General features: G+C 58.9%; 1 protein-coding gene across 1 annotated transcript in view; it reads left to right on the top strand.

Moving 5' to 3' along the window:
* The first annotated feature begins 110 nt into the window (after positions 1-110).
* CFAP46 (cilia and flagella associated protein 46) overlaps positions 111-23319 on the top strand; it is a 91556-nt gene continuing 68347 nt past the window's right edge. The window contains exons 1-14 of the mRNA XM_029932813.1: positions 111-150; positions 1013-1137; positions 1379-1510; positions 2071-2135; positions 3581-3745; positions 4476-4599; positions 5338-5432; positions 7154-7264; positions 10977-11076; positions 16061-16159; positions 17751-17941; positions 22126-22354; positions 22464-22583; positions 22952-22958. Of these exons, the coding sequence (XP_029788673.1) occupies positions 1379-1510; positions 2071-2135; positions 3581-3745; positions 4476-4599; positions 5338-5432; positions 7154-7264; positions 10977-11076; positions 16061-16159; positions 17751-17941; positions 22126-22354; positions 22464-22583; positions 22952-22958 (1438 nt within the window). The 5' untranslated portion in view covers positions 111-150; positions 1013-1137. The remainder of the gene's footprint in view (positions 151-1012; positions 1138-1378; positions 1511-2070; positions 2136-3580; positions 3746-4475; positions 4600-5337; positions 5433-7153; positions 7265-10976; positions 11077-16060; positions 16160-17750; positions 17942-22125; positions 22355-22463; positions 22584-22951; positions 22959-23319) is intronic.

Here is a 23319-nt window from a genome sequence, read left to right as displayed (position 1 = left end):
CCCCCCCCCCCCCAGCGCTGGGACCTCCGCGACCCCCGCCCTCTGGGAGCTCCAGGCGGCTGCCGAGACCCACTCCCCCCACCCCAGTCACCCCCGAACTCCGTGACCGGTGAAACCCCCGCTTCTCGCGTTTGGTTGACCTGGGCAACGGTAAACCGAGGCGCCCTTTATATTTTTTATTTAAAGAATATTTTTTATGTATTTTGAGAGACAGAGAGCAAGCGGGGGAGGGGCAGAGAGAGAGGGAGACACAGGATCGGAAGCAAACACCAGGCTCTGAGCTGTTAGCACAGAGCCCAACGCAGGAGGAGGGGGGGCTCGAACTCACAAACCGCCAGATCATGACCACCGCAGAAGTCTGTCACTCAACCGACTGAGCTCCCCAGGTGCCCCCCCCAGGGTCCCTTTATTTATTTATTTTTTAATTACCAAATTCACACATTTATTTATTTATTTACTTATTTATTTTAAAAAATAGTTTATTGCCAAGTTGGTTTCCATATAACACCCAGTGCTCTTCCCCACAAGTGCCCTCCTCCATGCCCATCTCCCCCCTTCCCCTTCCCCCTCCCTCTTCAGCCCTCAGTTTATTTTCAGTATTCCAGAGTCGCTCAGGATTTGCCTCCCTCCCTCTCCCTAACTCTTCCCCCCCTTCCCCTCCCCATGGTCCCCTGTTAGGTCTCTCCTGTTAGACCTATGAGTGCAAACATATGATATCCATGACTTACTTCGCTTAGCATGACGCCCTCGAGGTCCATCCACTTTCCTACAAATGGCCAGATTTCATTCCTTCTCGTTGCCATGTAGGACTGCATCGTGTATATAAACCACATCTTGATCCATTCGTCAGTCCCTGTAAAAAGGAGGTGTTGTCAGGGCCGCTGCTGGAGGGGGCAGGGGGCTGTGCAGGGAGGACTCCAGCCCCCTCCCCGCCCTCCCGACCGTCCCCACCTCGCTCCGTGGTGCCAGGGTGCTTGCCCGGCCCGAACCCGCCTCCACACTGTCCGCCTAGATGCTGCCTCCCTGCAGAGAGCGTACGCGCTGATCAAGTCCGCCAACCTGGGGAAATCCGAGTTTGACCCCACGGAAAGCTTCAGCCCAGACTTGTTTGTTCTGTGTGCCGAACAGGCCCTGAAGGTAGTTGCTCCCCAGGGCCTGGGGCCTGTGGGGGTGCCTTCCGGGGTGTCTGTTCTGGGTTTCCTGGAAGCGGGAAGCAGAGCGGGAGAGCCTGGCTGCGGGGATGTGCTGGACAGGAAATGGGGGGCGCCCGGTCCTCAGATCTGTCCCCTAGCCCCTCCCTCGGGGGTTTGCTGGAGGGGAGACAGCCGGCCAGGGGCAGCTCTCTGGGGCCTTCCGGGGTGCTGGTGTGGTCCTGCAGATGGGGCAGCCGGACGTCAGCGAGGACTGCCTCCAGATGTACTTCAAGGCGAAGGGGCCGGTCACCCAGTTCCTGGGCCGAGCGCACCTGTGCAGGGCCCAGCTCTGCGCCCCCAAGTCCGCCGAGAACCTGGTGAGAGCCCCCGTATCCCGGAGTCGGGCGTCGGAGCGTGCCGCCCGCCTGTGCACGACCCTGGCACTTCAGTGACCCGCACACTCCGCGTGCCGGCTCTGAATCAGCCCCTCCTTGTGTGTCCCGCTCGGCTCCCCCTCCCCGGCTGCCTTGACCCTCCTCAGAGTTTTATATCTTGTGTCGAAATAGTTAGGGCCTCACCCCGCCTCCAAAGCCGGGCAGGCCGGACAACCCCTCAAGTGCCTTCACGGAGAGGCAAGCAGGCAGCCTCCCGTGGTGACGGGAAACCTGCCGGCTTCTACTTCTCTTCTCCTGAGCTCCCGGTTGACATTTGGCCTCTGCATGCCGGTGCCCGGGTCGTGCCCGGGACAGCCGCCCCCACCCTGGCCAGGCAGGGGGGCCCTGCAGGGAGCTCACGGGTGCCCCAGCTCCGCCCGCCTCCACGCGGCCTTCCAGGCCCAGCTGCCGTGCGGCCTGGCGTCCCCCGAAGTGACCAGGAGCAGTGCTTGATGTTTTCATGGCAAATTCAATTGAATTGTGCGTTTTTTATGTTGTTTTAGGAGGAGTTTGAAAATTGTGTGACTCAGTACATGAAAGCAATAAACTTTGCAAAAGGAGAACCCAGGTAGGCGTGAGAGCCCCCCCCGTCTCTAACGGGGACTGTGTGGGAGTTTACGGGGCGCCGGTGCCAGCTCAGTGGGTCCTCGCTCCGGTTCACGCTTGGAGGGCACACGTGGGTGTGTGCCCGTCTCTGACGCGCTTCCCCCGCCTCCCCCCTCCTCTGTACCCGCACGTGGCTTTCGTCTGCCTTCTCTCTGGGAGCCTCTCCTTGGCCCGGTCTCTGGCGCCCCCTCACTTTCGGGGCCTCTCTGAGGGTTCAGCCTCAGTCCCGTCCCCCACCGCCCCCACTTACCTGCGCCCCCCCTGCTGGGCGACCGCCCGGTGTTAAGCTCGCATATGAGCTGGTGTTCATACAACCCCCGGGAGTCAGGACACCCCTTAAAGAGGTTTGGTGCAAATTCTATATTCACGCCTCCGGTCCCCAGTGGGTGCTGCTGACAGCCGCCTCCAGCAGCCCCTGCCGTGGGCGCTGGGGTCCCCGGCCCACCCCGCAGACCCTCCGCACGGGGGACGTGTTCTCAGGAGACTGGGACTTCAAGGGGACCGTGTCCTGGGACCGTGAAGCGGGAGCGGCGGGCAGCTGAGCTCCGGGGGTCGCAGGGGCCCCTGCAGGCTGCCGGGCGGGGGAGCAGCAGCCCCGGCGGCCATCAGGACCGTCTTCAGAAATAGATGTGGGCGCAGCTCGGCCGAGAACGAGAGGGGCTCTGAGTTAGCCCCCGGAAGGAGCGACAGCCCCGTTTCGTTGCCGCGCCCGAGTCCTTCCCGGGTCCGGGGCATGTGCAGCGCACATCCGTCGGGGGAGCAGTGCGGACCGCCGGGCGCCTGGGCTCTCACCAGGGGGAGCCGGCCCTCAGAGAGGCCTGGAGAGAGAAAGGCAGATCGGCCCCTGTGACTCTCCTAGTTCGTGGCTGTTTCCAGCCCTCAGGAAAAAGCCCAGCTTCTGGGGGGCGTCCCTGTTCCCCTCCTCCTCCCCCCTTGGCTCTTCATGCACAGGCCTGGGGACTTTGTTCCCCAGAGATCTGCCCTCCTTCTGCCTGCCCCACCCTGCACCTGCACCGCTGTCCTGGCTGACCGTTCATCACATGTCAGGTCTCAGCAGGATGTTACTTCCTCCGGGAGGCCTTCCTTGGTTTCCCCTGCACTTGCCGGTTCTTGTCTATCCCTTGGGAACCAAAAGAGACCTTGCTGACTGGTGTGTTTTTCACAGGGAGCTGACCACTTTGGCAATGACTGAATGACTGAATGACTGCAGGGGTCTCCGGACTCAGGGGTTGTGTGGAAGGGTCATCGTGGCTGGGGCGGTACCGGAGCCACGAGCCCCTTCTGGGCGGGGTGCCCGTGGCCGCCCAGGGAGGGCTCCGCTCCTGGCTGCTGCCATCTACTGGGGACGCCCGAAGAGGCTGGGGACAGCCTGTGACTCCTCCCACACTTCCTCTTCTCTCGCCGCAGGTATTACTTCTTGGTATATAACGCGTCCGTCCTCTACTGGCAAATGGTGAGGCCGTTCCTCAAGCCGGGGTCCCGTCACCATCTGATCTCCAGCCTCGCCCAAATCATACACGTGTTAAACCAAACCGAGGCGGAGGACAAGGAGTGGCTGGCAGAGCTGATGCTGTGAGTCCCTCCCCCAGCGCCCTGGGCAGCCCCTCCCGCCTCCCCCTGCTGGGACCTGCACTGCGGCTTTGCTTTGGACTCTGTAGTTAGAATTTCGTGTTCCGTGTGCTTGTCTGATGATATCTGGAGATGACATCGCCGTGTCCTGATCACGTGGGTGTCACCAGAGGAGAGTTCAGACTCAGGACATAGGAAGTGAAGGCTTGTGTCCCAATCCTGGCTCGTGGTGCTAAAACCTTAGTTCTGTCACTGTTAATGCAGTAGGCACTTGAGCAACGTAAAACTCAGCCAGGGAAGCACACGCCAGTGCGTCGCCGCAGGGACGGGCCTGAGGAGCCACAGGACAGGTGTCGGCACGTGGTGTCCGTGCGGGAGGAGTGAGAAGCAGCCAGACTCGCCCCGTGTCCGCACGGACGCGCCAGAGGGCCTGCCTGCAGGTGGGGGCTGGATCTGTCGGCTTTCCTCACCTGCCTTATGGCTGTTTGGGGGGCTTTTAACAGAAAATAAATGTAAATATGATGTTTTTTTTTAAAAAGGCGACTTTGAATGTCCGAGGTCATTGTGCCGCAAGCATCCCTTTCTTCCAGCGGGAGCGGCGCCCTCCCAGCGCCGTGTGACCTGAAGTTTGTGAAACGTGAAAATAATAAATGCAAATAACCTGGCTGTCAGACATTTGCGGCCGAAAGCGATTTCGCCACGTTTTGACATCCAGTATTTTGACACCATCCAGGGAACTTCTGGAGTGCTATCTGCAGGCGGGAAGAAAGGAGGAGGCCGCGAAGTTCTGCTCCACTGCAGCCCCCTTTGTAAGAGCCAACGCGCCCGAGAAGTACCGACACGCGTTCTCCGTCATGGTAAGCTGGCGTGCCGGCGACGCAGCCAGAGGAGGAAATTTGCTTAAGTGTCATTTATGGAAAAATGTGGAGAGAGACAGCCGAGTCCACGCAATGAGAGCTGCAAGAGCAGATGCACAGTGCGCAGTTGTCGACAGAACAGAACAAAAGCTTTTGCTTTCTTTTTTTAAATTATTTAAAAAATCTTTTTATTTAAAAAATTTTTAATGTTTTCTATTTATTTTTTGAGAGATAGAGAGAGATAGCGTGAGCAAGGGAGAGGCAGAGAGAGAGAGGGAGACACAGAATCTGAAGACCGGTTCCAGGCCCTGAGCTGTCAGCAACAGAGCCTGACGCGGGGCTCAAACCCACGAACCGTGAGATCACGACCCGAGCTGACGTCGGACGCTTCACCGACTGAGCCACCCAGGCGCCCCAAAGCTTTTGCTTTCATTGTGATCTTTGAATATTTCACTGGGAGCATCACTGAATTAAAACTATTAGAAAATTTGTTCCGATAAAGTCGTTGCAAACCCCAGCAACCTGTGTGAGGAGCGCCATCTGGCACTAACTTTCGTGGATAGAAAATTAGCTCGGGTTGGCTGTGAAAACTGAATATAATGCACCGTTAAAGAGAAGACACTCATTCATTACAAATATTAGTTTTAAAGGAAGAATATTTATAAAATAATAACTAATATCTGGATCTCTACCTAATTATCTGTTTAAATCAATTAATTCCGTTCCATCTGATGACAGGTGCAACACGAGTTAGTGGACCAGCTTCAGTTAAAGGAAGAGACGAGAACCTCCATTAGCCTGTCTGTCACCTACCACATAAACATGCTAAAACGGTAAGTGGCCTAGGAGTGCAGGTGCTGGGTCCGTGTCGCTGTGCCGTCTAGAGGGGCTGTGGCCACGCAGGGGGGCGGTGCGGCCGGGCCAGGGGCATGGGACTCTGCCCGCCTCCCTCTGCTCAGAAGCAGCCGAAGAGGCTGCCGGCGGAGTGGGGCGGGGCTTAGGACAAGGGAGCGGGTGACACCGTCCGACGTGACCTGTCAGATGCGGTGGGCGTTAGACCACAGCGCTGAGGAAAACTACTGTAGTTAATGAGCACAAACCTGACAGGAGGGGTTAGAGGGAACGAAAGTGTGAATGTGCCCAGGCACACACCTGCTTCCGTGGCAACAGGGATTTAGGAAGGTGGGGATCCGCTGTGTGAGAGGAAAATACAGGGGAGATGAGTGCGTGAGAGGAGGAGGCAGTGAGGAGATGAGTGTGGGGAGACAGGGCTGCGAGCAGACAGCAGTGAAGAGACGTGTGTGTGTGAGGAGGCAGCGATCAGTGCGGTAAGGAGAGGTGAAATCAGTGTGCGTGAGGATCGGTGTGGGTGTGTGAGGATCAGTGTGCGTGAGGATCAGTGTGTGTGTGTGAGGATCAGTGTGCGTGAGGATCAGTGTGTGTGAGGATCAGTGTGTGTGAGGATCAGTGTGTGTGAGGATCGGTGCGTGTGTGAGGATCGGTGTGGGTGTGTGAGGATCAGTGTGCGTGAGGATCAGTGTGTGTGAGGATCAGTGTGTGTGAGGATCAGTGTGGGTGTGTGAGGAGGTCAGTGCGTGTGAGGAGGTCAGTGTGTGTGAGGATTGGTGCGTGTGTGAGGATCAGTGTGTGTGAGGATCAGTGTGGGTGTGTGAGGAGGTCAGTGTGTGTGAGGAGGTCAGTGCATGTGAGCATCGGCGCGTGTGTGAGGATCGGTGCGTGTGAGGATCAGTGTGTGGGGGTGTGTGAGGAGGTCAGTGCGTGTGAGGATCGGCGCATGTGTGAGGATCAGTGTGTGTGAGGATCAGTGTGTGTGAGGAGGTCAGTGTGTGTGAGGATCAGTGTGCGTGTGAGGATCGGTGCGTGTGTGAGGATCGGTGCGTGTGTGAGGATCAGTGTGTGTGTGTGTGTGAGGAGGTCAGTGTGTGTCAGGATCGGTGCGTGTGAGCATCGGCACGTGTGTGAGGATCAGTGTGTGTGAGGATCAGTGTGTGTGTGAGGATTAGTACGTGTGAGCATCGGCGCGTGTGTGAGGATCAGTGCGTGTGTGAGGATCAGTGTGTGTGTGTGTGTGTGAGGAGGTCAGTGCGTGTGAGCATCGGCACGTGTGTGAGGATCAGTGCGTGTGAGGATCGGCGCGTGTGTGAGGATCAGTGTCTGTGAGGATCAGTGCGGGTGTGTGAGGAGGTCAGTGCGTGTGAGCATCGGCGCGTGTGTGAGGATCAGTGCGTGTGAGGATCAGTGCGGGTGTGTGAGGAGGTCAGTGCGTGTGAGCATCGGCGCGTGTGTGCGGAGGGGACGCGCAGCAGGAGGCAGGTGCTGACGCAGCCCCGAGAGGGGAGGGAGGAAGCTCGGCGCCGGCGGGTCCCGCCCCGGGAGGGGTGAGGGGTCGTCTTGGAGGGTGAAGGCGGAAGGGGGAGCGAACTTTTAGGCCTTCCGTTCAGCGGGAAACACGGGCTCATAGACGGGAGTTTCTCTTCGGAGAATTTGAGCAAATCTGACGGGGTAGTTTGTTTATTCAATGTTTGAATTCTAGGAAACTGGATAACAAGGAGCTACCTGATGACGTCAGCACAGTTCTGAGGAAGCCCTACAAGCAGCTAAGTTACTACGATCACCAGCGCGTCCCTTCGGTCAGGGAGGAGAAGTAAGTGTCCCGTGTCACACGTCCGTCGGCACGCGTGGCGATGGGAGGAGGCAGAAACGGCCGCGCTGGAGGCCGTGGAGCCTCGGGCGCCGCGCAGGTTCACGTGCAGTTCTTCCCCCGGTTCGGTTCGGTCCGGAGGTGTGTGCCGTTTGGGGAGCATTCGGGATGCATGACTCCACGTCGGACCCTTTAAATCAGATTTGCCAGCTCAGGTCATTACGCGCCTTACATCCGCGTTTCAGTGTCTCCGTTCCGTGCCTTCCGGAGCCCTCTGGGTGTGGTCTGAGACAGGGTGAGTCCCGGCTTGGATTCCCAGCAGTGGGAGGCTGAGCCAGAGGCTGACGGAATGAACCAGAATGTTCTAGTTTATTCCCACAGACATGATGGGTTTTCTTCCCAACCCACTGTCACATTGTCATACGTGTTGACATTAAAACGGAGCAAGCACACCCGTTGGTGTGGCCGCTGCAGTTACCGTATCGCTTTGTGGTCCGTCTGCGCGTCCCTGAAGATCCCTGAGGGGCGACACTCAGCCGCTCGGGAGGCCTTTGAACTCCCGCTGTTGAGAAGTGATATTTTCTCACCAACTCTGCATCCAAACACGTGAAACCTCCTGGCCACTGTCCGCGGTGGCTGTTTATATGCTTTTTCCATCTGTCATTTGTTAGTTGGTTTGAGGGTGTTATGGGTGGCACTGTGTCCCCCGAAGATCCGTTCGAGCCCTAACCCTTGCTGCCGGTGACATAACCGAGTCAAGAACAGGTCACGCTGGAGGAGGGTGGGCCCTGGGCACTGACTTCTGTCCTTGGGAGCAGAGGGGAGGTTGGGGCACAGGAGCCTCCGGGAAGGAGGGCCGAGTGACAGTGGGGGCCGCCTCGCGAGAGCCACGGCCGCCAGCTGAGGACCGCCACCATCGCCCGCAAACACCAGGAGCCGGAGGAGCGAGGCAGGGCCTTGCCCGGGAGCCGCCAGACGGAGCGTGGTCCCGGAGGCCTGGACCCCGGTCTCTGGGGCTCTCGGTCGTTCGAGATGAACTTGTCCAGCCGCCTTGTTTGTGGCCATCCGTCCCAGCAGCCCTGGAAAGCGCATAGGCGGGGTCCATTTTCAACGGCTACGTCACAAATTGTCACAGACACGGGGCTTCCACGGGGCTTCACCGGTGACCTGCCTGTGCCTGTGGGACAGGGACCCGGGTTTCTTCTGAGGCCCGACTGGGCCGGGGCGTCTCACGCGCCAGCCCCGGTCCCGGTGTCGGGCTCGGATCCGGGAACGGCCTCTGCCCGACGTGTGGGCTCCTGTGGGTTAGACGTGAGTTACTCGAAGGGAAGGACCGCACAGGCCGTGGGCTCCGGGGGGCGGGGCCACCGGGCGCCTTGCGGCAGCCTGTGTCCAGATGGGACGCCAGGGGCCACAAGACGTCCCAGGTCACTGTCACCTCGTGTATGAGCCCCCCCCCCCCACCGCTCTTGAGTTTATACAGATTTATTGGGCCAGGGGTGGTGTATGTATGCATTTTTAAAGTGATTTTCATTATTTTTAATTTCAAATTTGATATGTAGTGATTTAGAGAGTTTGAAAATGAGTCAATGTAAACTTTCAACATTATGATCATGTAGGCTTTAACCTACTTTGCCCATATAAATTGTGAACGTGTCTCTGCATCACAAAATACTCTCCAACTGAGCTCTGGTCATGGGTTTCCGGACCCTCGGGACGGTCAGTGAGGACACCTCCAACGTGTGAACCCACACACACCTCTGAATGTGGACGCACGTGTACACACGGACGTGCAGCGTCCCCTCCGGCGTCCTCTGTGAGGGCTGGGCCTGCCCCTGGGGGGTCTCACTATTCATAGGAGCAGCCCCAGAGGAAGTTTCTAGAAATGGGTCTCTGGCGCCTCGATGAGTGCTGCAAAAGCTGAGCAGAGCACGGGCCCCCCACTGAGCTCGGAGCGAGGGGGCAGAGGCCACCCACTCCCCCTCCAGGGCCTCCCGCGGTGGGGTTTCTGCACATGTTCACTGGCATTTTTCCCTTCCAGCTTCCTGTGCATTTCTCTTGTCCATTTAAAAAAAATTTTTAATGCTTTTTATTTATTTTTAAGAGACAGACAGAGATAGCGCAAGCAAGGGAGGGGCAGAGAGAGAGGGAGACGCAGAATCCGAAGCAGCTCCAGGCCCGAGCTGTCAGCACAGAGCCCGATGCGGGGCTCGAACTCACGAACCGTGAGATCATGACCTGAGCCGAGGTCGGATGCTCAACTGACGGAGCCCCCAGCGCCCCTCTCTTGTGCATCTTTTGTAGGCAGGGTATAAATCATTTATTACTGACTTGAAAAAGCTTTGTTCTTTTAAAACTTGAGCCCTCCAGGCCCGGGGCATTTATCAGGTGTCCCAGTCTGTGTACCTTTTAGGTTTGTGAAAATAATTTTTGACGTACAGAACTGTCCGGTTAGGTTCCTCGCGGCTTCGCGCAGACTGCCTTGGGCCCGGAGGAGAGGCCGTGTCCTCTGCTCTCTGGGCCGCGGGTTCCGCCCGCCAGTGCCGCCTTTTGTGCGTTTGCTCTCAGGCCTTCCTGGCCCCGAGCCCCAGGCCCCCGGCTCGCTGAGGGACCCGGCTGACACCCGCCACCTGGGCTTCTGCGCCTGCAGTTCTGGGTGGAAAGAAATGCTCCGTTAGTTTACAACCACAAAAGGACTACAACCCAGTGATTTCTACGGGCTCTCGGGCTGTCCCTTCTTCCCCGCACGGCGGGGGCCGCAGCCCAGGGAGCACCGAGGGGCAGCGCGTCAGGGGCCGGGTCGCCAGGGCCTTGGAGCCCCAGGGGCTGTGCGGCTGCAGGAGGGGGCAGGGCGGAGGGCGCGCAGGGGCCACACCGCTTCCCGGGGCCGGGAGAGGGGGGTGGTGACGTGCAGCTCCCTCATTACCGCAGACCGGCCGTTTGGGCTCCTGGCTGACTGTGACGGTGAGCTGGCCAAGGACAGAAGGGCCACCGGCTGGTCCCCAGGGGACATTTGGCACGTCTGGAGACACTGCTGGTGGCCACTGTTGGGGCTGCTCCGGGCATCTCGCGGCTGGCAGCCAGGGGTGTGTGGATGGGTCTCCCCTGCCCGACAGAGACCTGCCTGGTCCGGAACATCGGTTTCGAGGCCGAGGAAGCGGGCCTTACGCCGCGGCCTGGACGCCTGCCATCCTTCACTGAGTCTGCCCGTCGGTGGTCTGGCTGCTGGCCTCGGGCTGCGTCGGAGTTGCTCGGGCCGTCATTGGTTCTTTGCGTTTCTACACGGACGTTAGCATCAACCTATTGCTTTGTACAAAGGCCTGGACTGGCGGCGTCCTTCGATGCTTGTCCCCTGGTTGGAAGGGGCCAGCTCTGAGCCAGGAAGTCTGTGTGTATGCCCGTGTCACCACCCGCCCTCTGGTAGTGCAGACGGTGACACCCGGGCCACAGGGCTGTTTGTCCCCGCCTTCCCCAGGCTGCACTTGTCCCCATCCGAGGGAGGAGCGGTTCACCCAGTGGACGCAGCCCTGGGTCTCCACCAAGTTCTGTGTCAGGGCCTGGGGGGGACCAGGCTTGGGGACCGTGGCCCAGGGTCGTTGCTTCGTTCCCCACTCTGTTGATCGGCGGCCAGGAGCCCGTTCTCCCACCCGGGTGTGTGCGGGTGCGCTCCTGCCACGGGTGCCCACGCCTCACTCTCTCGTTTCTTTCTTCCCAGAATTCTTTTGCTTATTGAGTTGGCTCATCTTTCTTTGACCTTGAAATGTGAGGAGATCGCCGCCGACTGCGTCTCCGACCTGAAGAAAATCGGCAGCCAAGTAAGTGACCCACGACGGCGGCGGCTCCCGCTTCCTGGGGTCTGAGCTAAAAGGCAGAATGCGGGGAGAGGGACTCGGGCGCCCGCACGGGGCGGCCCGGGCGCGTGTGCCTGGTCTTCCGCAGGTGCACGTCACGTGGCCTCCGCGCCGCCCGAGCGGCTGCACCGTCATCTCCTCTCGCCTCAGCCCTGCCGTTGGACGTTTAAGTCCTGTGACTTTTTGCTTTTGCATCAAGGGCTGCAGTGACCATTTTGTCCGAAAGATGTTATCTGCACCTCGGGTTTTTCCCAGCGTCAGGTCACTGACGTGAAATTACTCGGGAAGTTTCACTTTTAAGGTTTTAAAATACGTATTACAGTATTGCCCTCCAAAGAAAAGCTGGCGTTTCTGCCGGAAGCTTCCGAGAGTGCCAGCTTCAGGTTTGTGTGTTTTAACTTGAGAAACTGCAGGGGCTCGTCCGTGGAGCCGTGTCTGGTGGTGCGGCCGGTGTGGAACACAGCGCCTGGCGACCCGCAGAGGCCGTGGCCGCTGCCCACGAGGGTGAGGCGGTGGGACCCGCCACCAGTGGGGGAGGGGTCGCTCCCTGCGCTTCCCGTCCAGCACCTGCTGTGTTCAGCCCCAGGTGACCTGCAGGTGTCAGATGCCAGCTGGCCCCCCCCCCCCCACCGAAAGTCTCCCTCCAAATAAGGCTCTAGACCGCCCCCGTGAGGTGGCACAGAGGAGGGACGCTCGGTTTGGCAGAAAGGAAATCAGTCATGTTTGTGGTTCTGTGGATCTGAAACTGTTCTAAAAAAAAGAAATAAAACTTCATTTGGACCTTCGCCCCCTGCTGCCTCCGGAGGAAGTCCCTCAGGGGCCCTCCCGACCCTCTGCCTCCGCTCAGATGGGGCCTTCCTTCAGGCCACCGGGCGGAAGGCGACCTCCGGGGAGAGCAGCATGCCCTCGGGGGGTGTCATCCCTCCTGGGGTGGCCATCTGACAGTGTCGGCGGGCGTGGAAACGTCTGGTACCGTGGAAACGTCTAGCACCGTGCTTATTTATTTCAATTTTTCACTCAAATGCAGAGGCTTCGGTGAAGTGCACGTCCAAGATCACTGCGCCTTTCCTGGTCTTTCAACACACTCCGTAGGAACTAGTGTGGGACTTTGTAAATATTTGGCCCATACTTGAAAAGGATTCCTTCTTTTTTTTTAATGTTTGTTCATTTTTCAGAGAGAGAGAGAGAGAGAGAGAGAGAGCGCACACACAAGCGGGGGAGGGGCAGAGAGAGAGGGAGACAGAATCCGAAACAGGCTCCAGGCTCTGAGCGGTCAGCACAGAGCCCGACGGGGGCTCAGACTCATGAACCGTGAGAGCATGACCTGAGCCGAAGTTGGATGCTCAAGCGACTGAGCCCCCCAGGCGCCCCTGCACGGGTATTTCTAACATCACTTCAGAAAGAGCACCTTGTCCGGTGCCAGACTCCTTTGTTTTTTTAAGTAAAGGATTCTGTGTGGAACCATTAAATAGCACTTCAGGGTTAATAGGGTGTTCTTACATTCTCACTCACTTTTATCTGTTTGCTCTATTGATCTCTGTGAGAGATGTGTCACGTCTCTCTCTACAACATGAATATCTCAGTTTTACATTGTACCGTTCTCATTTTTTACGTGTGTTGGTCCATGTCGGTTTGGAATTGCTGTGTCTTCCTGGCAAATTATTAGTTATGCCCTGACCTCCTTTATACCTGGTAACGGCGTTCACGTGCTGCACCTGCTCTGTCCATCGTCCCTGGGGGAGCGCGGCCTCCTGGAGTCTGGGGGCCTGTCTGACCCGGTTGCTGCTGTCACCCCCTTCCCAGCATGACGCCGGGCCCTGGAGAGGAGCTCCGCAAATTTCTGGTGAGCATAGTTCCTGGAGCGGAATTTAAAGCTATTAGATCTAGATCCTGGCTTCATAGCCACACGACACACAGCATCGCTGCCGCCAGCCGGTGCCCAGGGCCCAGAGCTGCTGTCACCGTGCCACCACTCGCAGTGCAGCCTTTGGCTCCATGGCTGCTGCCTGGACGCCTGTGCATCAGACATCAGGGCCACCGCCACCGCTAGGTTGCTTGCAACCCATGCCAGGTGCCAAAAGAGACCCCTGTGGACGTCCCCGCAGGAGAAGGAGTGATCAGGAGACCCAGGCAGCCTGCACCACCAAAGGCTCTAACAGACCTTGGAACTAGAGGCCAGCAGCCTCGCCTGTTGAGGAATCCCGTAGTCTTCACCGATGCTAAGCTCGGCTGGTGGAGCTGCGTGGAGACCAGGACCCTGGACCTTCCCTAGAGCTGTGGCTGCCACCTCCTCCCCACCCACAGGTGCAGGTCTTTCCCCATCAAAGTCTGGGACGGATGACTGCTTCCTCAAGTGCACACACACCAACACAAGGCTACCAGAAACACGACAAATCAAGGAAACGTGACATCACCAAAGGGGTCCAACAAAGATCTAGCAGTCTGCTCCAAAGAAATGGGGGTCTGTGAATTGCCAAAGTTTGAAATACTTGCCTTAAGGAAACGCAGCAAGCTTTAAGAGAACACAGACACACCATGAAATCAAGAAAACCTCATGTGAGGAAAATGAGAAGTTCTGTAGCAATAGAAATCATAAAAAACCATCAAATAGAAATTTTGGAGCTGAAGAATATCGGGAAGGAAGTGAAAAGTGCAGTAGACACCATCAGCAGCAGACTGGATCAAGCAGAAGAAAGAATGCGTAAGCTCAAAGGTCATGTGAAATTACCCGAGGAGGAAAAATGAAAATGAGCATAGGAAGCCATGTGAATTATGGGACACTAGCAAGCAAAACAGGGTTTGCATTTTGGGAGTCCCGGAAGGCGTAAGGAAAGGGGCGGAAACTCGATTTAAAGAAATAATGATTGAACTCTCCCCCAAGTCTGGGCCGAGGTCTGGGCATCCAAGTATATGAAGCTCGTGGGTCCCGTAGGGTCCCACCCGGGGAGGACTTCACCAACACATAGTTTAATAAAGCTGTCAGGAGTTTTATCATAAAAATTATTATAAAAGAGAATTTTGAAAGCAGCAAGAGAAGCTGATTTCCTACAAGGGAACTGCCATAAGGCTGTCGATGGATTTATCAGCAGAAACCTTGCAGGTCAGGAGAGAGTTGGATGATATATTCAAAACCTTCCAAACAAGTATGTTCTACCCAGCAAAGCTGTCTTTTAGAAACGAAAGAGAGATAAAAGCATTCTCAGACAAACAAAAGTTGAAGGACTTCCTCACCACCAGACATGCTTTAGAAGAAATGCTAAAGGGTGTTCTTCAAGCTGAAATGAAAGGACATTAATTAGTAACAGGAGAACATATGAAAGCATAAAATTCACTCATAAAGGTACGTGTATAGTCACATCGGAATACTCGTAATGGTGGTGTGTAAGTCACTTCACCTGGTATAAAGTTTAAGAGACAAAATTATTAAAAATAACTCACTACAATAATTTGTTGATGGATACACAACATTAAAAGATGTAAATTGTGACACAGAAAACATAAAATGTGGGGCGGGGGAGTAAAAAGGTCGAGTCTTTGTACGTGATTGAAGTTATTTCAACTGAAAATAGATGGTCATTACTATAAACGTATGTAGCTTTCTGTAACCATGCAGCACAATGCACAAAAGAGTGAAAGAATCAAAACATAGCACAATGGAGAATCATCAAATCACCAAAGAGAAAAAGCAAGGGAGGAAGAAAGGAGAGATGACAATGATAATTTCTTACCTATTCATAATTACTTTAAATATAAAGGCTTAAATTTTTCTATCAAAAGACATAGGGTCCTGAATGGATTTAAAAAAAAAAAAAGACCCAACTCTATGCCCACAAGAGACTCACTTCAGCTTGAAGGGCGCGTGTGGGCTGAAAGTGAAGAGACAGGAAAAGATAGTCCGTGCAAACGGTAACCCAAAGAGTGGGCGCAGCTACAGTCATACAAAGGTCAGGAAACGCAATGAAGATCCTTCTGGAAGGACGTGATGAGGGCGGCAGGTGTGCAGCCAGATGAAGAGACAGCGGGTGTGGGAGGGACCCGAGGGCAGGCACTTCCGTCCCTGTGCAGCTGGGGTGGCTCACCCTCCCGGTATGTGGGCATCTCACCAAACTACAGGTCCCCGCGCCCCATACTGTTGGGATTTTATGGAGGATTACTAATCATCTCCAGCCCCCGCCCCCTCTCTGGGGACAGAGACAGTGCCGAGAATCCCAAGCTTCCAGACATGGCTTGGTCTTTGGGTGACCGGCCCCCACCCAGGAGCCCGGGGAGTCACGTCTTTAGAAGGAAGGACACTCCTGGTGCTCTGTCAGAAAATTACGAGGGTTTCGGGAGCGCCGTCCTGGAAACCGAGGCAGAGACCGAAGTTGATGTTGACTCACGTGGACACACCTACTAGAACGGCTGATACGAGCCAACTGACCGACCGTGTCAGTTTTGGGAGAGGATGTGGGCGAGCTGGGGCTCTCCGTCCGCCCAGCCGCTGGGGATGCAGAATGGCACAGCGCCTTTGGAAAAGCTTAGCAGTCTGTGAAGAGTGAAGCATTTGCCACCCAGACAGACTCCGGGCTCCTGCTGCGACCCGGCCGGCCCCGCCCCCGCCCCGCCAAGCAGGGCGCTCTCATCCTAGCCCGACAGGGACTTAAGTCAGAGAAGACAGAGTTTGCCTGAGGTGGGTGTAATTATGTAAAAATTCAATGGCCAGTGAAATGGACTTCCCCCCATGTTTAAAAAAGGTAACGGAAAAAACTATTTTTGCTTTCTCACATAAGGTTTTGCATTTTAGGAGAACAATTTTAAGTTTTCTAAAATATATATTTGTGTTCTCTTACAGTTTTTTAGTTGAGTTTCTACCTAGTACATTAATATTTTTAAATGGTTTTTGAAGTTAATGAATGTGTGTGGTCGCTTTCACTGAACATCCCGACGTGTGCCAAAATTGTGTCTGCAGGACCCTGGGAAACTGATTGAAATCGAATGCCTGGAGTACGAATTAGAAGCTTTAGGACTCGAAAGCAGAATGAACATCTATGTCCGCGCAGCGGTTGAGGTGAGTCCTTGAGCGGGAGGCCGCATCCCTGAGCGGCTTCGCACGTGCCGGAAGGCTGCCGGCTCCCGGTGAGGGGACAGCAGGCCGCCCGCCGTGTCTCGGATCCCCCTGGTGAACACAGCCTCCCCGGCGGGAGCCCCCCAGGCCCCAGGCCGCCTCACCCAGTGAGCATACTGGGGTCGCGCGGCCCGGGCAGGGGTTAGGGTGCGGGGATGAGCTCCCTAGAGCCCTCCTGCTGCCCCAGTGGGGGTGCTTGTCCCAGAGCCCCATGCACTTGCCCTTGGCTAGGCCTTCGTGTCCCTGTCATAGATCTTTGCCATCTGGACTCATGTCCGGAAGGCAAAAGTCACTCTGGGCCACAGTGTGGGGCCCTTCCGCCACAGGGGCCTGGAAACCTGAGGGGCTCGGGTGGGCGGTAAGGTTGCACGGAACGGGGGCAGGCAGGGATCGGGGGGTGGGCGGAAGAGGGCTGCAAGAGGTGCTGGGGATGCAGGGACCCCTGAGCATGTGGGGAGAGGCAGGGACCCCAGGAGGGCGGATCTGGACACGGGGACTGTGTGCTCCCTGTCTGCATCAGAGCCGGCGGCAGCGGCCAGCCCTGGGGGCCACGTGAGCCTGGTTTCACTCTCCATCTGCTTGTTTAAGCCGTAGGGTTTGGACCGGCAGCCGCTGCCAGAAAAGGAATCCAGAGATGATTTTAGACCATTCTTTAATGAGAGTTTTGCAGCTTAAAAGGAAAAGAATCTGTTGAAACAGAGATTTGGAGCCAAAGGAGGCACTCAGGGGATTGGCTCGTGGCACCCCTGAGAGCCTGCGGGCCAGGAGGTCCGCGGCCGGGCACAGGGCCCACCCCGCGCCTGCAGCCGGCTCTGGGTGGCGCCTCCTTGATGGCTGGCGGGCTTGCTCAGGCGGCTCCTCTAGCACTGACCTTCCTGTCTGGCACCTGGTGGGCGCTGGACAGACGCTGTGTAGGAGATGGTTTTCAGAGAACACTTTCTTGGCCCCCCGTTTGGTCAGGAGACGGCAGCCGCCGTGGTGCGTGTGGCCGTGGGGGCCGCGGCGAGGGCTGTGTTGGGTACAGTCAGACGGCTTCAGACCCGTTCATGAGGCAGCGTGGCGGAGGCCCCGCGGGGGCTGGCGGCCAGAAGCCGTGGGACGTGGCCGAGTTTAGGACCCGGGGGCGGCCCCCCTGGGCCCTGAGGAAGCGTGGGGCTGGTACGCCAGCTCCACACACGTTAAACTGTGGGGCCGGAGCCTGTCTGGTGGGAAGGATGCGTGCAGCACAGGACAGAGGACGTGTTCTTTGGGCTGTAAACGTCACGGGTCACAGGCCACGGTGAGTGTGTAAGGCTGAGAAGTACACTGGATGGAATCAGTTCATGGAGGAGAAGCACCTCGTGGGTGTGCAGAGGCCACTGTGGCTTTTTAAGGAAACAATCTTCTAGACACCCAGTCCCTTCTAGAAAAGGTGATGCAGGTCTTTGCCTCAAACAGGCTGGCCCTCCAGCCCCCGGGCTCAGGCCCGGGCTCCCCAGGTGGTACGCGGCGCTCCCCTTTGGGCGTCACAGACCAGGCAATGTGTTCTGTGCAGGCCCAGCTGAACGTGGTCCAGAGACTTGACGCTGCGCTCCAGCGGGCCGTGCGCCTGGGCGACCCGAGCGTCATCCACGTGGTGTGCGCCACCCAGTGGAACACCTGTCTCCCTTTGCTGCAGCACAACCTGAGGTCCCACCTGCGGAAGCCGCTGACCAACATCGCGGACGTCCTGGAGAAGGTGGACAGGTGGCCTGCGCGTCCTCATCCTGGGCGTGTCCTCTCCGAGAGCGGGGAGCTTGGTGGGAGAGGGCCGGGGCAGGATCCCTCAACACCAGGAAAAAGATGAAATCCAATCTGTTCCCCCGTAAGTGACGCAAGCAGGAAACCCCACCCCTGTCAGAGGGCTTGCATGGCTGCCGCAGGGACGAAGCCGTCTGTGTGCCCCGCGCGGGGCTTGATGGTCCCACCGCCTGCTAATGTGCAGGGGGGACCAGCCTGGATCTTAGCACCGAGGGTCCCCGAGCCTGCAGGCGTGCGCCAGCAAGATCCAGATCCGCTATGATGCCCAGAGGCCAGGGCCGGTACACTGTTGTCTGTGTTCCGCGAGGTCTGAACAAAGAGCCTGACATGGCCGCTGTGTGGCGCCAGCTGCTGCGAAGTCAGTGTCCACCACCGGGTGTCTGGCATACTCACGGGTCAGGCTGGGGGCTGTGGTTCCCAGACCCGGCTCAGGTGTCTGGGACCCCCTGCCTTCTCTCCTCACCGGGTTGGAGGCACTTCTCACACACTTGCTGAGCACCCACTCTGAGCCAGCACCACAGCAGACCCTAGAGACACACAGTGAAGGGGTCCGGCCGAGCCCCTGAGCTCACATCTACACCTGCATCTGTATCTGCGCCTGCACCTACGTCTACACCAGCACCGCACCTGCACCTGCACTTACATCTACACCAGCACCGCACCTGCACCTACGTCTACACCAGCACCGCACCTGCACCTACGTCTACACCAGCACCGCACCTGCACCTGCACCTACATCTACATCTACATCTATACCAGCACTGCACCTGCACCTGCACCTACACCTACGTCTACACCAGCACCGCACCTGCACCAGCACCTACATCTGCACCTGCTTCTGCACCTGCACCTGCTTCTGCACCTGCCCTCAGACCTGCACCTGCACCTACATCTACACCTGCACCCTGACCTACACCCACACCTGCACCTGAACCTCCATCTCCACTCTGCTTCTCGTAGGCCAGCTGTGGGAAGCGCTAAGAAGGCAGCAAAGCAGGGAGGGAGAGCCAATGGGTGCTGTTTAGGCAGGGTGGTCCCAGTCGGTCCCTGAGAAGTGGACCTCCTGTCAGAGCCCAGACAGAGGGGACGGCCTGGGGGCTGGGAGGATGGCCCCAGGAGCAGAGCCCTGCATACATGCAGAAGGGGGGCTTGTCAAGTCCTCCAGGGACAGGGACTATGCTGGGGGTAGTGTCATCAGGGGACCTGGCACAGAGGTGGCATTTTCAGTTGTCAAAGGGCTGCTCTGCTATTGAGAAGGGCCTGTGGACAGAGCTGGCGCTGGGGAGCAGGTGAACTGGCAGCACAGAAGCCGTGTGGGCCGGGAGGGACGGAGCTGCAGGAGGCTGGCAGCAGACCCGCAGCCCCTTACAGACTCCCCTGTCTTGAGAGGCAGTGGGAACTGTGTGTCCAGAGCTCACAGGGGCCTCCAGGAAGGCTGTGGACAGGGCCTGAGCCCAACAAGGCACCCATTTGAGAGCAGGAGGGCAGAGGGGGCCTTGGAGTGCCTTGAAGGGACAGGCCGGGCCGTGGGAGGAGGATGCAGACCCCGCGGCCTTGGCGCTCCAGCGTGTGGTGTTAACACCACCTCTCCCCAGATGCACGGCCCCTCCTTTTCCATTCCTTTGAGTCTTGGCCTCTGCGCACCTTGAAAGCGTGGAGCACGGCCTGGAAGGGCATGTCGGGTAGACAACGCCCGTCTGCATTCCACCTACTGTGCCCACCCGCGCGGCGCCTGGAGCCCCGGGCTCTGTGCTCCGTGTCCTGCCGAGCTGGTCTCCGGCCTCGCGTCTTTCTGCTCCTCCCTCTACTTCCTGTGGCTCCTCCCCTGCCTCCTGGAGGCTGACTTGTAGAATTCTGTCCACTTCCTCGGCTGTGAGTCCCGTGGGGGGCAGTTGGAGGGCGATAACACGGGTCCTCAGGCAGCAGATCCGTGAGGGGCAGCCGCGCACGCGTCCCCGCGCCCCCTCAGCCTTCTCCCCACTCAGCCCGCTCCCTGCCTCCGCGCTGTTGTGCCGTGGACTCTCCTGGATGGCGTGTGGCGTCCCCTATGTGAACGTCTGTCCGCTTACCTTGCGGGGCTGCCGTCGGTCTTGGCAGCCAGTGGTTTTCTTCAAAAAGGAGAAGGTTTTAGAGGGAAACAATGGTTTCTTATGTTCACGTCCCTCTTGGCCAGTCCCGCCGGCTCTCCGTCCCACACGCCTAAGCTCCCACCTGCTGTATCTCAGCCCAGACCGCTTCCGGCTGGCCGTCCGCCTGGCGGATCTGAAATGGCTTCACCTCCCCCCCATCTTTGAAGATACCTTGACTGATCCCTGGGTTCTGGCTTTATGCTCGTTGTCCTTTCCAAACGCTTTGAAGAGACGGTTCCACTTCTGGCCGTCACGGTTCCTGACGCAGACGTGCGCCGTTTCCAGCGCCGCTCTGTGCGCCGGGAGTCTTTCTGCGCCTTCTGTTTTCAGAGTTCTGGTCATGGGATTCCTCGGAGCCTTACGAAGCCCTCCCTGGGTTTGCTGGCTGCTCGGCCAGGGGGCAGGACGTCTCCTTAGGTTCGGGAAGCTACTGGCTGTGACTTCGTCCTTCTTGCTCCCCACCTCCTGGGACTGGAGTTTCGAGCGTCCCCTCAATACTGCCCCCGGTGCCCCAGCTCCGCTCGCCTCTCTGTCTCGTTCGGGCTGGCCTTCCGCTGCGTCCTGTCTGCCGTGAGCCCTGAGCGGGAGCTTTCCCTCTCATAGTCTAGTTCTGAGACCCAGGGTCTGTTCTGTCCTTAGCATGGTCTTCGGGCTGCTGATGTATCCGTACTTGTATCTTACTGCGCGCGTGAAGCGGGTTATCTGGTAAGCTCAACGTGTGGCCCCTCCTGCATCCTGACTGCGGTCACATTTTCCTCGGCCGCGCTCGCCTGGCGTGTGCTGGCACTGCGGGCGCCGTGCTGCCCGGAGCCCGTGCCGCTCATGCGCCTCGCGGATCCGGCCCTGCAGTACGCTTGGTGCGTGTGGCAGCCTCGCCGCAGCTGGAGGAAGAAGTTAAGCCTGAAAATCTCTCATGTCTAAGTCCTTTTCACCTGGTCCCAGCCCTCCCGTTCTGGCAGCTGTGGCTCCCTCACTCGCCTCTTCAAGCGAGCGGTCTGCCAGGTCCTTCCTGGAGTGGGCTGTCCCTCCGTGGCCCCTCTGCCGTGTGCGGCGTTGGCCTTGCCCAGCTCCTGAGGCGTCCGCTCTACCCGCCCCAGAACCGTGGCCCTGGCTGCTGTCCGGCCTTGTGCGCAAGAGTGTGCGGACCCTGGTTCCCGGCGAGCAGCGTGGAACTAGCCAGGGCCACAGGGACTCCCTGCCTCTCGCTGTCCCTGAGGTCACAGGCAGGCCACACGCCTCCCCCTGCGCTCAGTCAGTTCATGGGTCCTGTGGAGCTGGTACTGAGCCCAAGTTGTTGGGTTTGCTAATGCCGGTGTCCCGGGGCCTGACCCCTGACATGGGCTCTCTGCCTCCTGTGACAGAAAGGCTGTGAGGACCCCTCACTGACACCCGTAGACACGGCAGAGGCAGGGTGAGGGCCCGTGGGGTACGGTGGTTGTTCTGATGGGGCGTGTGCCCCAGTTGCTAAGACCCAAGCGGGGGCACCTTCAGAGGGGCAAAGAACAGGCTCTGGTTGCAGGCTGCAGGGAGCGGTGGGCGGGGGGCATGGGGGGTGGGGTGTGGGCGGGCTGCAGGGAGCAGGGGGCAGGGGGGAGGCTGGGAAGGCAGTGGGCATGGGGGGGTGGCTGGGAGGGCGGCTGCAGGGAGCGGTGAGCGTGGGGGGGGGGTGGCAGGCAGCACCCATGGATGGACAGGTGGCGGCAGCATCGCAAGCTTCCCGTGTTGGCCATGTGCTCTGTCGGGCAGGCCACCCCCGCGTGTCCCCGGTCTGCTCACCCGCTGCTCAGAGCCCCAGAGCGCAGGCTTTAGGTGCCCTGGCTTCCAAATGGCCCTCCACTGCTTGTCCCCCGCCGGGAGTCCTCCAGACAAGGCCAGGCAGGGCCCACAGGACGGCAGAAAGCTAGGGGCACCAGGAGGCTCCCTGCACCTCTCCCCCTGAGGTGTCCCCCGAAGCCAGCACTCCTGGGCCCGCGTGACGCTGTGCTGTCCCCACCCCCCCAGCCTCATGGTCCTGCTCCGCTGCCAAGTGCACATGGAGATGGCGCACATCGAGGAGGACGAGGACCGGCTGGAGCCGGCCATGCAGCACCTGCGGAAGGCCATGCTTCTGGACAGCCTGGGCCTCTACCAGGACGAGCTCAAGATGGCCTTCAACCGGCTGCACCTGGGCGCCATGCTGTACCAGTCCCCGGAGCGCGCCGAGGACAAGGCCATCATGGCCATCGAGCAGGTGCCGTCACGGGCTCCGTGGGATTGCCCGGGAGCCGGGCCCCGCGGGACCCCGCAGCCCGGAGACGGTGCCCCTCCCGTGGCGTGAGCGCCCTCTCTTCTGGTCACAGGCGAGGAAAGCCGCCCCCAGAGACGGCGTCAGGAAGCAGCGGGCTCTGCTGGTGAACGCGGGCCTGGCCCTGGCCCCCGACGCCTTCCAGATCGTGCTGGACAGTGAGAACGAGGCCAAAGGTGGGGCCGCTCGGGGGCCGCGTGAGCCCCGTGCCGTCTCGGGCCGGCACTCAGCCCGACGTGGGGGGCCATGCTGTGCCGGCAGAGGGCCCGAGCCGTGACCTGTGTGCTCTGGGCCTCTGAAAGCACAGCCTGGGGGGGATGGCTGTGCCCCCTGCGGCTCGCAGATGGCAGTCTCCTCCGTGCCTTCACCCCATCCCTGGGAAGACCCAAATGAGGCCACGCTCTGAGGTTCTGGGGGCTAGGGTTCCACCATACCTTTTGGGGGCACAGCTCTGCCCACGGACCTGCCAAGCACACCACGTTCTCGTGCACGGCAGCTTGGGCGTTCGGCTGCGGGCCCCACCGAAGGCCGCCCCGAGGCTCCGTTTCCCTAGCTGTCACGCCCCGGTGGTGGGCAGAAGACAGCTCTGGGTCTGGCCTGCTGTGGCCCGGCCACCGGGTGTGGCAGTGCCGCCCTGCGTTTCCGCCATGGCGCGAAGTGGCGGCAGCCCTGACGGGCTCCGATTGGTTACAGCATTGCTGGCCGGCCGCTAACCCGGGCGGAGGCCGCACAGCCCTGCAGGGGGAGGGGTTTCGGGGGGAGGGGGCCCCAGCAGCCGGCTCCTGGAGGTGCTGGCGTCTTGGCTGAGAGGCACTCGGTGGGTGCTGGGCGGCCCCGCGCTGGGGGAAGCCAGGCTCCCCGTGGCTTGTGCCACCAGGCAGATCAGAGGGCCAGGCCGTGGGGGGGGGGCG

The sequence above is a fragment of the Suricata suricatta genome, chromosome 2 (genome assembly GCF_006229205.1).
Source record: "Suricata suricatta isolate VVHF042 chromosome 2, meerkat_22Aug2017_6uvM2_HiC, whole genome shotgun sequence".
Lineage (NCBI taxonomy): Eukaryota > Metazoa > Chordata > Mammalia > Carnivora > Herpestidae > Suricata > Suricata suricatta.
The sequence above is the reverse complement of the archived record's forward strand: the minus strand, read 5'-3'. Positions and strand labels throughout refer to the sequence as shown.